The sequence below is a fragment of the Toxotes jaculatrix genome, chromosome 13 (genome assembly GCF_017976425.1).
Source record: "Toxotes jaculatrix isolate fToxJac2 chromosome 13, fToxJac2.pri, whole genome shotgun sequence".
Taxonomy (NCBI): domain Eukaryota; kingdom Metazoa; phylum Chordata; class Actinopteri; family Toxotidae; genus Toxotes; species Toxotes jaculatrix.
In genome coordinates this window covers 2289618-2306965 of record NC_054406.1, presented here as the reverse complement: position 1 = coordinate 2306965, position 17348 = coordinate 2289618, and the positions used below count along the sequence as shown (strand labels likewise).

At 43.5% G+C, this 17348-nt stretch overlaps 1 protein-coding gene across 1 annotated transcript; it reads left to right on the top strand.

Annotated features, from left to right (window-relative positions):
* Positions 1–2531: 2531 nt before the first annotated feature.
* Positions 2532–13582, top strand: LOC121191958. The gene is made up of 3 exons (XM_041053452.1): positions 2532–3080; positions 3477–3601; positions 7661–13582. The coding sequence occupies exon 3, from the start codon at positions 8143–8145 to the stop codon at positions 12292–12294; it is 4152 nt and encodes a 1383-aa protein (XP_040909386.1). The 5' UTR covers positions 2532–3080; positions 3477–3601; positions 7661–8142; the 3' UTR covers positions 12295–13582.
* Positions 13583–17348: the final 3766 nt, after the last annotated feature.

The window sequence follows — 17348 nt, the reverse complement described above, 5'->3', positions numbered from 1 at the left end:
TGGTTTTTACAATGAAAACGTCTGATTAATATTTAAAAGAGAAAGAGGCAAAAAAAAACAGGAAGGGAAATGTAAATGACACGTGAAAATTCAGTTGTATTTTTAATGTCTCTCATTTCTCCTCATACTTTCAAAGGTCTGATACAGATGTTGTTATTCATGTTTGGTTAATTGCTCCCCCTGATAAAACTGTGTGTCTGTATGTGTGTAGATGACTGAGTGTGTGTGTGTGTGTGTTAACCACGGGGGGGAGGCATGGGCATATTTGTATTCTCAAAGCTACTCTGCATACCTCAAAATGTATGATACATTTATTTATTACATCCCCTTATATGTCTATTTCCAAGAATATCCAAACAAAGGTCTCACAGATGTGCAACCCTTTTGTTATTGGTGATCAATTCTTGCGTTTGTAGAAATCATACTGTTCAATTGATAATAACAATTAAAAAAAATCCCACGAAACTTTGTTTGTATGGCTTGTGTGATTCTTTCTGTTTGAGTTGAATAAGCTTGAATGACCAACTTGGATGTAAAATTTTCATGTAGCCTACATAAACAAACATTTTTAAAAATATTCTATAGTTGAAATAATTTTCTATTTATAATTTAAACAAATGAATAATGGCTGCATTAACTGATGATGAAAGTAATTGGTTGCAGCCTTATTCATGTTGTAAGAGCTTGGCTGCTTTTTGGGCTGCATAAAACAGCTACTTCTTAGTTTTTTAGTCTGTAAATTGTCACAAAAAAAGGAAAATTTACCTTCACAGGTTCCCAGTGGGACATTAAATTGCCTGTTTTGTCCAGTCAACAGTCTGAAATCTTAATATTTTCAAGCAACTTGTACATAAAATCGAGAAAAGTAAGAAATCTTATCACATGAGAAACTGGATAAAGTGAAGCAGATACTGGGGCTACAACCAAGTACTGAATTGAATACATTATGTTTTTATTCTTCAGTCTATAACATTTCTGAAAATAATGAAAAACTCACAAGGTGACCAAAATGCTTGTTACTTTCGTTAACAGTCCAAAACTCAAAGAAAATATAATTAGTGAGTCTTTGGCATTTTGGCAACAGAAACAACGTCAACTTTGTCTGAATAAAATACAGAACTTGATCAATTTTAAGTAAGTAAACAAGACTAAAAGTCTGATGACATCTTAGATGTCACTTTTCAGTACCTGACAGATGTCGATACTCGATGCTAAGGACACACTTATGCACAAAAGAACTACTGAGGGTTGATAATCAAGCCTAAATATGCAGTACACACTATGTTTTGAATAGGAATCCACAGTACGAGTGGGAGAATTGTTTTCATTGCACTGTTGTGTTTCTATAATCAGTCCCACCTCCCTGTGTTTCTACACCCGAGGGAGCAATTTAAGTCTCCACACAGGGGAACAACAACTCTCCATCCCATCCCACCCACCACTTCAGCACAAATGATTAAATTCATTATAGTCATCAAGGTAAGAAAATTAGAAAATTACTGGAGGAGTTAAAGAAACGGCTGAATTACAAAGCCAGGCTGAGAATTTCTGCTTTCTACTCAGCACCTCTCTGACCTTTTTTGAATATATGGAGAACTTTAAATTGGACTTAGAACATCCATTTGTTTTCTGTTTGTTTTTATAGACATTTAGTGCTTTTGATAAGTAGAGAATGTGAGTGAAAGGTACCAGTGGGATACCCAAAGCCATATACCTGCTCTACACTCATAAAATTATTGGTTAATTGATTTATTGATTTTTGTTTTAGGGTGACCAGAGATATTTCCAAACATTGGTGAATCAAAGCAGAACTCTCAGGATGAATAAATGGCTCTTTGTGTAGTTTGTAGCCGACCCTTTAATAGTCCTCATGAGCCTTAATTTAGGACTTTATTTATTCAGTGTTTTTACACAAAATATGATCCAATGTTTAATATTGTCACAACAGGGAATTTAAAAAATCCAACATGTTTATTACTTGGTACGTGTGCATGTGTAAAATACGTCCACGCACTAACACACTCAAGCAGAAGTGCAGCCAACTTCTCACTATTTTTGTCTCTGACACACACACACACACACACACACACACACACACACACACAAAATAAACAGACGGGTGCACACATTCAAACACACCCACACAGCAGCGACAGGCAGAAACACTGTACTGTAATGGTAACTTTAATTGAATGCAAATTAAGCACAAGGCACACAGCAGCACATGTATCACACGCGCGCTCACACATACACACACACACACACACACAGATTTTGTAATGTTATGCAGCATGCGCCGTAATGATATCTTTAATTGACTAATTAACATTTCACACACTTAGTGTGAAAACACACACATTCACACACACACAAACACACACACACTCACAGGGGGCTTAATAACAGACAGTGTCAGAATGCAGTGATTTCTTTTTTAATGGAGCGCAAACATGGATGCGCGCGCGTGCGTGTACATACACCTAAACACGCACGCGCGCGCGCTCTATTTATTCATGAGCATCATGCTGGATAGGATCCATATTTTGCAAACGGAGGGGCAGAGGTGCATGTGAGTGGACGGGCGGCGGTGTGGTCGCGGCCGGACAGACCAACCTGTGCCTGGCTCTACCCGGAACCATTATGCAGACAGGAAACTACCATTTTAACGCTAGCAGCATCGGACGAGCCGTCGACTACAGAGGGGGGCACTTAAAACCGACACGGGCCGGAAAACAGCCAGCAGAGGCGAAAAGAGGGAAAAACACGACGGAAACAAAACAAAGGCGCCGTTTGGGTGCAGACGAGCCGTGAGCCGGACGAGCAGTGGGACCGTGGCGGCAGACAATGGACACAGCGGGCCGGGCCAGCGGAAACAGTTTTTGTTAGCGAGTGACAACCAGCGCTCCCGGGCCGATGGAGAGCCAGGCCCTTCTGTGTGTTTTTCCATGGATGAAGAAAAAGGCCCCGCTGACAGGCAGTAGGGACCCCGCTCTCACGGCGCACTCCCACCTCGATGTTTTCACACTTTTACCCCCGCATTTCTGAGCTTTTTTTTGCACGCAGACATCGTATGTTGCAAGGTAAAAAAAAAAGCAAACAAAACAAAAACAAAACACAAACAAGCCGTTTCCAGCGGTACTGTGTCAGCTAATGTGCTAGCTGCCAAGCTAGGCGCAGCTAACGGCTCGGCTAAAGCTGCTAATGCTATGCTATGTAGCCGGGATGCCTCCTTTATGTCAGTTTAGTTATTATTATCAGAAGTATAACACTGTTACACATATTTTAGCTTCATCTAAAACACCCAGTATGTGCGAGTGTTCATGTGCAGCTCAAATATTGTGATTTCTATCAATATTTGAACCGTTAGAGTAGTATTTTGACTGTTGATTGATGGATGCTAGCAAACCCTGGTCAGTGAGTGGTAACGGTATTCTGTTTCTGTCTAACCTGCTCGGACATCGGTGCATCTGCTACAGACTGTCGGCCTGAAGTCACCGGTTGTCGACCGAGAAAGCGGACAGTCCCCCACCCCCCGTCTCCCAGCTCTCACATGCACACATCTGAGATTTCAGCAGGGAGCTCCAGACTTACGGATCAGCCGGTAAGATGCAAACAACATGCAACCACACAGCTCCAAATAGTCAAGCTAACAGTTTGTCTGATTAGCCTCAGTTTGGCTCTTGCGCTCTCCTCACAAATTACTTGATATTATCAAGAGTGTGGGCACATGTCGTTTTAAACTCTGCACATACCTGGAGGGCCATGGCATTTTGCAGAAAGTGTGTGTGTGTGTGTGATGTTATTTCCCAACAGGATGCAACGTTTTTATCCTAGTCTCCACAGGCTGCTGCCTACTTTTTGTATGTGAGTTGTTTGATCATCAAGAAGACATAAAAACAAATGTTTTTGTAGGTCCTACAAAAAAACCACAGGACGATGCAGAGTGTTAGCTGAAATTATTAGTTATTAGAAAGAAAGGGAAGTGGCACTTATTTTGATACCTGATTAATCACTGTGGCAATTTTTAAGCTAAAATGTCAAACACTGGATGGCTTCAGCTTCTCCGGTGTGAGGATTCGCCACTTTGGCCAGTCTTTTGTTGCAGTAAACTAAATATCTGTGGGTTTTGGACTGTTGCTCGGATACAAAATGCTATTTAAAGTCACCTTGGGCTTTGGGAAATGATCATGTTAATTTTTTATTACTAATTTCTGCTGTTTTATAGACCAAACAACTAATGTGTTAACTGAAAAATGATTAGCAGATTAATCGCTAGTGAAAAGAATATTGGTTTTAGCCCCCCAGAGCACCTTTCCAAGTACTTACTATTCATTCATGATGTTGTCAGTAGTGTAACAGCTACCAAAACACTGCAAATCTGTGCATCAATAAAACACAGTCATTCAGAAGAGTATCTTTTTAAATGGTCTATACCACAGAGCTTCACAGCCTCCATAGGGAAAGCTTTAGATGCAGTCCAGGTTGCAGGAGATTTCTAAAATTTCTGTTACTATATGATCTCATTTCATTGTAATCTAGTTTGAGCTTGAAACTACAAGACTGCAAGTATTATATTTTTTGAGAAACCCCACTTGTGCCGAATAAAGCTGTGAGTTCTGAATTTTTTCATTCAGTGTGTATTCAGACCCCTGCACTTTTTTTCCCTCGTTTTGTTATGTTGCAGTCTTATGCTAAAATTGTTCAAGTTCACTTTCCCCCTCATCTGTCTGCACTCAGTGCCTCACAATGACAAAGCAAAACCGGAAATTTCTGCAAATTCATTTAAAAGGAAAACCTGAAATATCACATTGACATAAGTTTTCAGACACTTTGCTATGGCACTTGAAATTTAGCTCAGGTGCCTCTCATTTCCTTTGATCATCTTTGAGCTGTTTCTACAATTTGTCTATATAAGGTCTCACAGATAACAATGCATGTTAGGGAAAAAACTAGGCCATGACATTAAAGGAACTGCCAATTGGTCACTCTGGCTGACCTCCAGAGATCATCTGTGGAGATGGGAGAAACTTCCAGAGGAACAGTCATCATCACTGTGGCCTTATGGCAAAGTGGCTGGACAGAACCCTCTCCTCAGTGAAAGACACATGAAAGCTGCTTAGGGTTTGTAAAAATAAATAAATAAATAAAATAAAGAGTTTGGCCTTAATTTTAAGCGTTATGTCTGAAGGAGACCAGGCACCTCTCATCACCTGCTCAACACCATCCCAGCGGTGAGGCATGGTGGTGGCAGCATCCTGCTGTGTGGGTGTTTTTCAGCAGCAGGGACAGGGAGACTGGTCAGGGTTGAAGGGAAGCTCCTTAATGAAAACCTCATCCAGAGTGCTCAAGACCTCAGACTGGGCTGAAGGCTCACCTTTCAGCAGACCAGCACACAGAGTGCAGGAGTGGCTTAGGGACGACTCTGTGAATGTCCTTGAATGGCCCAGCAGGAGCCCTGACCCAAGTGAACACCTCTGGAGAGATCTGAAAATGGCTGTCCACTGATTGTCCCCATCCAGCCTGACAGAGCTCCAGAGGATCTGCAGAGAAGAATGGCAGAAAGTCCCCAGACCCAGGTGTGCCTAAGAGGCTGTAATCACTGCCAGAGGTGCTTCAACTAAGCACTGAGTAAACTGTCTGAATACTTACGTCAATGTGATATTTAAGTTTTTTCAGTCATTGTGAGATCACTTATCATGAAAGCAAAATCAGCAGATTAATTGATAATAAACAGAAGACGCGCTCAATTAGACCGCTAAGAAATCTAAGTTAGATGCATGATTATCTTACATGATGAGCCCCCCATGTTTCTCTGCTATGCCTCAGACTCCGCTCAGATGTGAGGATGTTTGTCTTCTCTGCTTTCTGTCTCAGGGGAGAACTGTTCATGTTGAGCGCTCTGTGCACAAGCAGAGGAAGGTCAGCATCAAGAGCAGCCTGAACCTCAGTTTTTATTATACAGAATTTAAAACAATGCGAATTATAACACCATCAAATTGTTTCTTGTGTGCACTGAGTCTGAATAAAGGCCAAGTGACAGGCCACATAAATTTATTCCACTTGCTTGTCGGTCTGTTGGTTAAAAATGTTGAGGACTCCTTCTTTAAAGAATGAAGGACTGAAGATGCTAGTTTCTATATTGGTAGTGAAGCACTTCATTCCTCAGTGGGTTAACAGTATCGAGTTACTGCTCCATGTAGTGACCCACATAGTTATGAATATGTTTTCTTCCTCATTGGTCATAAAAACCTCAGAGAGTGCGAAACAGAACATGAACACGATCAGTTAATAAAACACGTCAGTCTCTAAATATCAGATTGCGTTTTTGGTTCTTGGAGCTTGAATGTTGATTCTCAGCAGCTCGTGTTTTTCTCCAGACCACCTTATGTCTTTTATCTGGCATTTGGTTTGTGTGTGTGTGTGTGTGTGTGTGTGTGTTGGGGGCAACAGGCAGCCATGTTATCCTGCAGGAGCTGGACGAGAGTCATGTGGCATTTTGAGCCACCACTGTCTTCTCCCCCTGTTGGCTCTATTTACCACACTCACCAGTGTCTAAATTCTTGAATGGGGCAACTAAGAGCAACTGATGGTAACTTTCATTGTCAGTTTAATTAGCTGGTTATTTTTCAGATTATGTTTTTTAGTCTTGTTGTATTTTCCCCAACCAAAAGACGAGAAACCAAAGATAGAAACAGAAGTTTGCTGTTTGACTGACATGTTTATATTAACACATTATAAAGTAGAAAATCAGAATAATTTTATCTCGAATGTTTATTTTTTCTTGATGGCTGTGTTTAGTTTATCACTTGTCAGCTTTGTGCCTAGTAATGAATTCTTTAGCTAAACACTGTGATTAAAACAAGACTCTCACATTAAAACGGTGACAGAAAGAAGCATTTAAATGTCCAAAATAAAAAATGCAATATGGCTGCACAGCTTTCCTACAACAAAGATTAAAAATGAAACACTTAGAAAAACACTTTGCACGAGGTCAAGTTATAAGTTTACGGCAGCTGCCGGGTTCACTGGGCTCAAGCTGTCTGATATTAGTAAACCAGCTGGAGAAAACCATTTTCCCTGGTTGAGCAAATAATCAAACACAGAGGGCTTTCCAAGATTTCCAGAGCTGTACAAAGATAATAGTGCCTCAGCTGCTCAGGTGTTTGAGTGCGTGTTCAGTATGAAGAGGGAAGGCAGTGACCCGATTTCCACTTATTGTGAGTCAGACATTGTCAACATGCTTGTATTTTTAGATGAGGTGACCATGGCTAAATAAATACATGAAACTTTCTTCCCTTAGAGTAAAACCTTTAAATTTGTAATATACAGTAGTACAACATCACCAAAAACTGCCAGCGTTAGAAAATTGAGTTTCGGGGTAAATAATGAGTACTGCATAATTTTACAGCTGCAAAAATATGTTTATCATAGCTGCATCTAGTTCAGCTAAATCAATTGCTTGTGTTTAAAGTGAGTCGTTTTTTTTGTGGGGTTCCTTTTGTGACATTCAGCATCTGGCTTTAGGTAATGAGGGCAAAGACAAGCTGTCCAGTGTTGCTGGACTAACCGTGCCAAAACCGTTTAGTTTATCTGCACAGAATAAAGTCCTTGAATCACTTACTGACATTACTGATTCTGTTTTTCCCTTCTCTTTCCTCAGGCTCACAGAACTCCATCTCCATGAAGCGACAGGAGGGCAGTAAACCAGTGGTTCATCCTCCACTGAAATAACAGACACACTCCACTGCATGGGACAGCTGACCTGATTTTTCAAATTCAGCATGCGGTTATGGAACACTTTAAAGAAACACTACAGACTCTGTTTTTTTTAGTATAATTTAGTATATTGTCTATTTATGACCCTTTTTATAACATCCCACAGAAGCACTTGGAGGCTTCGCTCTTGGATGGAGAGTAATACTTTTACTCTCCATTGATACATTTATGTGAGAAAATCAAGCATCGGCTTTTGGTGGATTACAGCAGCTTGTTTGAAGTTTGGGGTAGAAATCGCATCAGGACTACCTCTGAAAATCAGACCTTATTAGTTTAATAAGGGTTCACTGCTGTTTCCAGCATCTTCAGACTTAGTTTACGGGGTAGTTGTGGCCAGGGGACGCTTTGCCACAGCTGCATTGGGAGATGTTCCAATTCAGCAAGTACCCCATGGACATTTTAGAGATGCTAAGTGGACACCAAGCCCATCAGTTCAAAGGCCTTGGATTAGAACGACAACTGAGCCACCAACAGCAAGTCCAACTGCAGCATCAGCAGCAGCTCCAGCAGCAGCACCAGCCCTCCGCTGACACCTCTGGAAGCCTCCTGTCTGGCCTCGGCCTGGGATCCCTCCAGAGCTCTCGGAGTAACGCCTTCGCTGACTCTTCGTCATTATTTGCCAAAATGAGCGCCCCGCCCCCATCCATCTCCCATCAGAGCCAGTCGTCCTCTTCGTCTCACAGCTCCAGGAAGTCCAGTAAGATGAGCAGTAGTAGTAGCAGTGGGAGTGGGAGCTCCTCGTCGGGATACCCCCAGTTTCTGCGGCCTTTTCACCCAGCCGAGGCTGCGCTAGCCCAGGAGCAGCTGCATTCTGGCATGGGACGTTTTGACTTTGGTGGGAGCAGCAGTGGAGGGGGTGCAGGGGTCATCGGGGGTGTCGTCACATCTGCGCCCCCACCTCCGCCGCTGCATCCAGGTCTCTCTGTCCCCCAGCCCTCCCCTGGTCCCTCCTCTTCTTCACCCTCTCCCTCCACCTCTGCTTCAGCCTCCAACAACCCCTCCGGCAGCACTGCAGTCCCCTTAGTTAGCCAGTCTGATCCCCGCAGCCTCCACCAGCAGTTCAGCTGTATGCTTGCTGCCAACCAGTACTTCCTGTCCGGAGTCCCTACCAACAGCAGCCTGGAGCAGTTCCTCGTCCAGCAAGGCACTCACAACCACTTGGGCCTGGGACTCGGCCAAGGGGCCACTGAGTCAAACTCGGCCCTGGCGCCTCCCCCCGCCCTCCACTCCTCCCACAGCCACAGCCACACAGCTCCACAGCCTCAGCAGCAACCACAGCAGCTGACCCCTCATGCCTTATCTCATCCACACAGCCACACTCACCACCCGCACCCTCTCCACCCGGCCCCCCAGCCTGCCCCACTGGGCGGTTTTGATTTCCAAGGCATTCCAGTCCTTTCCTCTAACCAGATAGCATCGCTAATGCAGCAAGAGGCTGGCCTTCCCCTCCCCCTCCCTCTGCACCTGTCCCTCTCTAAAGACGATGCATCAAAGTCAGGAGACAGCTCGTCTACGTCAGTTTCGAGCGGAGGAAGCAGGAGAAAGAAAGCAATGGCGGGCTACCTGCCCCAGAGGAAAGCGGACAGTAGTGGCCACAGTCACAGCCATAGCAGCAGCAGTGTTAGTAACTGCCATAACAGCAGCTCGAGTGGGCACAGTCAGAGCTCCTCATCAGGCCTTGTGGGAGGAGGATCTGGGGGTGTTGGGATAAGTGGCATTGGAAGCGAGCCACAACATTCCTCTCTTCTCTCATCGTCCTCTCAGCAACAGCAGTCATCCTCCACTGTCTCCTCCTCTTCGTCTGCCCCTCCTTCCTCAAACTCCACCTCTGTTCTTGTAGCCAATGGTAACCAACAGTTGTCCAAATCCCAAGAAAGCCACAGTAATAGTTCGTCTGGCCAGCCTGAACCAGAACCCCTTTACCACTGTGGTGAATGTGGTAAAACCTTCACCCACCTCTCCAGCCTTCGAAGACATCTCCGCAGTCATGGCTTGACACCAGAAAGCCAAAACAGGAAGTCTGACTGTAACTCCCCCAGCCCAGAGAGGATATTCTGCTGTGGTGAGTGTGGGAAGAGATTTAAAAAGAGGGGCCACCTCATCCAGCACAGTGTCACCCACTCAGAAAACCGGCCTTTTGTCTGCAGCATCTGCCAGAAGTCCTTCAACCGTCGAGAGTCACTTACGAGACATGAGAAGATCCACGATGAGAAGCCTTTCCGCTGCCCAGCTTGTGGGCGTTGTTTCCGCGAGAGCACCTCTCTTCTCAACCATGCTGCTTCAGGTGCTTGTGGCAAACCTCCCCGGAGTTCAAAAAACCGGGCCAGCACTGGAGGGGGTGATTCGTCCAACCCGGGGAGCAGTAAAATGGAAAGCAGTGGAGACAGGGTAGGCATATCAAACAATGGTGCGGCAATGGCTAATGACAAGTATGCACCAGAGTATTCCAGAAATCGCTACCAGAACCAGTCATCCTACAGCAGCGGGGTTGATGACTACAGACGATCGCAGTCTTCATCTTTGTACACCTCAGAGAGTACGTTAGCCAGTGAAATGTCCAGCCAAACTCTCCGCAAGGCCCCTTTAGCTCCAACTCTTCATCCCCATCCTCAAAGTCAGCAGCAGCAGCACCACCACCACCCACAGCAACAACAGCAGCCACACCTCCCCCTCTCCTCCCTGTTGGATGATTCGGAGGATGAGGTCACCAGCAGTGCGATGTCGGCCATTGCTGCTGCAGCTGCAGCTTCGTGTGATATAAACACAGAGAGTCGGGAAGGAGAGAGGAGGGATATCATTGGGGGCCTACTGGGGGGGTTGGGGTTTGGTAACTTGGGTGGACCCTCATCCACTTCCAGCCTCAACGGATCCACAATGCCTTTAACCCACCATAGCCAACCCCACACGAAGCCCAGGAGGCCAAGGAAGCCCAGAGAGAAGAGGGACCCGAGCACCATCGTTAGGAGAAGAAGGAGCCCTGCACCACCGGGGGACGGCTCGGAGCGGCCGTATGGATGTCAGATTTGTGGCAAACGCTTCAGAAGGGCGGAGACCCTGCGACGCCACAACCGCGTCCACACGGGGGAGAAACCTCACGCCTGCGATGTGTGTGGCAAGATGTTCCGCGAGCCTTTCCACCTCACCAAGCATCTGACCGTGCACTCTGGTCAAAAGAACTACAAATGCAATCTGTGCGGGAAGATGTTTGCCTATGCACAGAGCCTGGTGAGACATGGGAAGTTGCACAGAAAAGGGGAGATTGACAACCAGGGGCGAAGAATAAAAGGTGCTGCTGCTGCCATCAGTCAGGTGGCCACCTCGGGAAACTCTGACTACTTCTCATCCTGCTCCCAAGGAGAAAAGTCTCCAACATCTGGCACCCCCTCCCAAAGGCTTTATACCTGCACAGTGTGCTGGAAATCATTCCGCCACTATTTCCACCTGACAGCACATCAGCAGACTGTCCACGGTGGCGGGGTAGGGCTGGAAAAGTCCTTTCGTTGTGAAGTATGTGGCAAAGCCTTTGCCTACTCCAACAGCTTAGTGCGGCACAAGCTGTCTCAGCATGGCATCGACCGCAACGGCCAGCGTGTCAGCCAGTCCCAACCCACTGGGTTCTCGCCCCTCTTCTATGAGTCAGGATCAGGTTCCAGCTACACTGGGTCATCTCACATGCAGCAAGGGACCACTGGGCAGCAGCAGCAGCAGCAGCAGCAACAACAGCAGCAGCAGCAGCAGCAGCAGCAGCAACAACAGCAACAACAACAACAGCAAACGCAACAACAACAGCTACAGCACCCTTTTCACTACCGCTCAAAAAACTTCCAAAAGCGACATGGTCAAACAAGAAAGCACCGAAAGAAAAAAAGGCGAGTGGTGATCCACAGCATCATGAGAGATGGAAAGCTGGTGGGTGTCCCCCTGAGTAAAGACACTCGCAGGAAGCTGATGATTCTGAGGAAGAAGAGAGGCAAACTGCAGGCACAGCTCAACAAAAAAAAGCTCCTGACCCAGCTGAGGAGAAAGGGCGGTGTAATGAAAGTGAAGTCGTGGTGCGGGGGCGCGGTCAGAGTCACCGGGCTCACCTCAATGGAGATCCAAATCAAGCGCTTCCCCTGCCCCATCTGCCCCAGCACCACATATACCAAGCAGGGTTTTCTGCTGGTCCACCACGCCATCAGGCACCCGCCGAGAAACTCAGGCCGCCACGCCCGACTGCGGTGCCAGGTGTGTGGAAGACGCACCAGCTCGTTACACAAAGCCTTGAAACACAGGGGCCAGCATCTCAAACAAGCTGCATTCCAATGCCACAAATGCCGTCACCGTTTCTGGAACCCCCAGCTCCTGGCCCGCCACAAGTTCTCCTGTCAGGGGATGGGCGGGAACTGGGGACTGATGAAGATTAAATCTCCATCGTCTCATGACCAGTCAGAGAGTGACCATTCACCGATCCAGCTGACGGCCCCAGTTCTGGTCCAGCCTGAGAGATCAACAGTTCTGACTGAGTACAGTCAGTAAAAAGAAGAAAGAAAAAAAAACGAAAAAAAAGTTTTCTAGAATAGATTGTTTTGATGTTTATTTTTTTTAAATAATCCAAGAAGCAGCAAGCAAGAGCTAGCACATTTTTAACAAAAAGAGGTGGGAGAATGTGGAGGGTTTAGTGTAACTCTCATAATATCCCCACACCCCTCCCCGGAGAAATCTGTATACAATCCTAACGTACTACAGCTGAGGTGGTTGATAAATTAGTGTGGACTTCAAAAGGCCCTAAATCAGAACCACTCTTAGTGTGTCTCCTCTTCCCCAAAGGTGAAGGACCATGAGACAGTTTTAGTAGCACCTGTTTGAAAAATGCATTCATCCACTTTCCATCATCTTTTTTTTTTTTTTTTTTTTTTTTAAATTTCAACGTTTCCCATTAGCAGTGTTTGCGCATAAACATGGATTGGATGCCTGTTGTAGAAATGAGGTACCTTTTAGTACCAATTTATTTTTTACAAATTGTTTTCACATTATTCACAGTTAAACAGTATAGTCCTCGTCTCTTGCTCTGTATGTGTTTATTTGTTACCCCAGTGGAGAATCTCTCTTTTTATATTGAGATTAAATCTGCCCTCAAGATAAAATTATCTTTTAAGAAAAAAGAAGTTCTGACCTGACTAAGAGCCTCATCAAAGTGGCTTTTACAACCATAAATAGTCTCATCTGGCACAAAAGGCAGTACTAGTTGATGCGCTTGAGTGACTGAAAGGAAAAAAAGGAGTTAAGACAAAACAGTAAAGTGTTGGTGACCTTGTTTTTAATGTACACTACTTTTGTCATTTTTTAAAGAGGCGTGGATGGAGAGAAAACACGACTCAAACTGTTAATGTGTTCAGGATTTAAAAAGGACAACACAAATAACCGGAGTGTACTGTACAATTCGTATTATATTTTATTATATATTGATTATTTGCTGTTTTTTACTCCAAGTATCATTTCTTTTATCATTGTTGGTATTGTATGGGTGGGAGGGAACAAGTTGGGGACTATCTTTGTAAAACAGCGGGATGAGTATATGTATCGATGTGATATTTTTTTCCCCTCCCTGAACACCTTTTACCTACTCCCTCATTGCCACAGTTATGCCCCATTTTTTGTAACAAAAGCGTGTACACATAGTTCATTACTTAGGTCCTGTCCAGACGTGTTTTTCTTTTTTTCTGTAAAACTAAAACATGTAATATTACTAAATTACTATCCTTTTCTTTTCCTAAAAGTGAGTTGTTGAAAACCCTCAAATCAAATAAAAAAATCTGAAATGTTATGTTCTGCTGACAGCTGATATTTGAAATTTCCCCAAAAAGGCTTATTTCTGGTTGTGAGAAATGACAAGAATCCTGTCCAAACATGTGAAATAATACTTTAGGCAATAAAACCTTATAATTTTATAATTTCATAATTCCCAAAACACAGTTCTTTCCAGGAAACATCTTGGAATTTTTTTTGTAAATAATTACAAAATATAATCCCTTAAAGTTGTTGTGACCTGACAATAGACATCAGTCAAGCTGGACCAGAATTATTTTAGATAAAACAGGGTAGTGGAGAAATGGTGCTTTTCTCTGCCTCACCTTTCCAAAAATAATTGATAATAAATAAATAATAATTTAATAATGATTTATATAATAAGTTCATAGTAAATAAAAATAAGAGTTCACTGTCAACAGTTTCCTGTTGAACGACCTTCTATAGATTAAATAAAGAATCTGTTAGTGTTTGAAAATCATTAAACTGAATTTTTGTATTGGTGAGCAAGCAAAAAAAATGGTAGTTAAATGGTACAATAGTGAAGGCAGTTTGGAGAAGTGGCTTCTGATCAGTATTAGGTTTACAGTGGTTAGAAATGGTTAAAATGCTTTAGTTTGATGTGGTTAAGGTCAATGTAAGGATCTAGCAACAGATATTCTAGTATCCAGCAGTTTAAATGGGCGACCAACCTCTGTCTTTCCATAACATGCAATGAAAACTGCAACGACTTTCATCCCCTCAAAGCTTGTTTCAGATCATTAATCTACTGTGTGTATTTTTACCCACCTTTCTCTACTACAGGAACTCGAGAGCTCCAGGTAAAGCAGTGACAAGAGGTCAGGTGTTGTGCACCTGGAGCATCTGGTCAGGTGAGCTGTTCTGAGTACCCAGATGCCCCTTGATTTTTTTGTTTGCTTGTTTTTTTAGTTGTGGGGTCTTATGTAGGGTCAGAATATGAGGTAAACAGGGACTGTAATGTTTTGGTGCATCACCAAGAAATGGCCACTAGATGGCGCCATTTAAATGCAACATGCAGTAAACCATGGCTGTTTCCCAAGTCTGGAGGAAAGGAACGAGGGGAAAATAATTTAAATTCGAAACGGCTCATGAAACTCGAATCACACATTAGTGGAGTCAAGCTGTTGTTCCACACTTTCCCTGATGCATGCCAGAATACGCACACACTCCGACTCGTATGTGTGTGTGAGTGACAGAGATTATTTTGGCCTCTTACTACCAACACATTCCTGTCATGTATATTTGACAGCACTCTGTCACCAGATAGGACTTTCAGGCTTCTCCAGGTCCTTCTAGGAACTCCTGCTCCCTCAGTGCAGTTGTTGCAACTGATTCATGAGTCAGTCAGATTAGTACCAACATCAAACACATGACGTTGTTTATGTCTGATTTACTCCTTCGGCTCTTTTACAGGCTGTTATCATGGCTGTTTTATTTTCAACTCTAGTCCCTGGACATATGTTACAGAATAATCCTTGAAAAAAATGCTTTTTGAAATAAGACATATATAAGCATGGGGAGAAATATTTTTAAAAGTAAATATTAATGTTAGTAAAGATAATATGCGTTATACAAGACATTAAATTGCATTGTGAAGTAGCATAGCATGTTCTTTTTTAAATATAGTTTTTAGTTTAATATTTCTTCAGTAGTAGTAAAATACTATATGATATGGTAGGTATTTTTTTTATATTACTTTATCTTAATTAATGCAATTTTAGTTGTTTTTTTTTAAAGTTTGAGTTTATTATATTTTTTAACGAATCCTTATTTAATTGATTTTTAACGGACGTCCCCCTCCCTCCTGACCCCCCCTCCAGCCGGCCCCTCACGCGGCAATGGCATGGGGAAACCTGTGGGCGGAGACTGTGACCTATTTTTAGCCAATAGGAGGCCGAGAGCTGCAGCGAGTGACCTAGTTTCAGCCAATCGCGGCGCGGCAGAGTCGCCGGTAGGCAACAGTCGGCGCGTGCCGGAGCCATGTGCTTTTTTTTGTGTTGAGCTGGGGACAGGCGGCGGGGAGAGAAGCAGACAAGCCGCGGCTTTTCCCTCCGTTTTCATGGTATTAAATACTGTTTAAACACTGTTTAACCACCTTAAATGGGATGATTTAAAAACGTAACAGCTAAAGGTTATTGAATAAGTAAAAACGCCAGTCAAACTATTGAAGGAAACTGTGATAAACATATCAGTTCTCAGCTTATGGCTACTAACAAATGAAAACCTGGCGGTTGAATATGTAACTGCACAAACTGAAATTATGTACGAAATAACGTGGGATAAAACACCTGACACCTGTGTTTGATTCGCATGAACCGCTCACTGTCACTCTTACAGTCCTGTCACGTTGTGGGTTAAAATAATAATGACATTTACTCGCATTTCAAAGATTAAGTGGGGGGAGCGGGGTGGTGGTTTGAAACAGAAAACATCCCGACGTCTAAGACCAGATTTTAGTCTCTCTATAGATCCCTGTTCTTCGCTGTTGTTTTGGCCTCTCGGTTTAAATGACAGCGTGAGAGAAGAGGAGAGGGGCGGGGAGCGGAGTACAGCTCGGGGTGGGGTTGGTGGGGATGTGGTGCTGGTGCTCGGTACGCAACAGTCCCTGCTGTTGTTCGCTATTGGCTGAAATTACAAGGAGGCGTTGTACTTTAAGGCAAATATATGTTGCGTTCAGGTACTACAGGAGGAAACAGAAATGCATGCATATGCTACTGTTAAAAACAACCACACAAATCATTTTGGGTTCACTATACAGAAATTTTTACTTAATGTAGTGTTAGTTGATGTGCTATTGGAACTGAGAAAAGTGAACGCATATGAGCTGCTCATTTTAATTTTCATTATATCAGACAACAGAAATACCATTTCATGATGGTGTAGTAATTCGGTTAACACTGAATCTCACCTTTGTAAGGCGTATATAAACATTTAATAAATGATTTATTACACAAAAGCATAATGTATATGAAAGCAGTTGGGGACATTTTAAAAGCTTATTACTTGTCAACAATTATATCTTCTCCTATGAAGGTATTTTATCTCATTATACCTGTGTTTTACTTTATTGTCATACAAATCATTCTGACTATACACCAGCCTTCACCTGTCGGTGTCCACAGGACAAGTTATAAACTAGATGTCAACAAATCCATTTATAAATACTCACAGCTGCTTATAAGGCTATTATAGAATGTTAAAAAAAACATTTATTATATGTTTACAGACTTGCAAGTAATGCCATTTAGTAACTTTTGAAAATATTTTATAGTGGCATATTGTTAAATTTGTGGCCTATTTTATTTTTAACCATAAAAATTCAATCTGAAATTTTTCAGTCAGCTTCCCAGCTTAGGCATATTTTCTACTCCAACTGAAAGCTAATGTTGTTGTAGACTAACTGGTGAATGTGTAAATAGACAACTTTTTGTCAACAAGTTTACCACATTATATGTCAACGTTGAACACAAAATGACCACAACTACTAAATTCGTTCAAAATTAGTTAAAGAATAATTTCCTGTAGCCTGGTGCACCTAAAACGTAATTTAAACAGTGGTTTGCATATGGGAGCTCTTATTTACCAGCTTTCCCATGTGCCGCGAAAGCATCAGCGGCTAGAAGTAACAGGGGGCGTCGCCGGAGGGGGCGTGGCCTTTGAATGCAACCGAACCACGCCTCCAAGCGCCTTTCCCCCGTGAGCGGTGACGTCACGCGAGCGGCCCGTGTTGGTTCCAGCTGACTGAGAGAGAGAGAGAGAGGGAG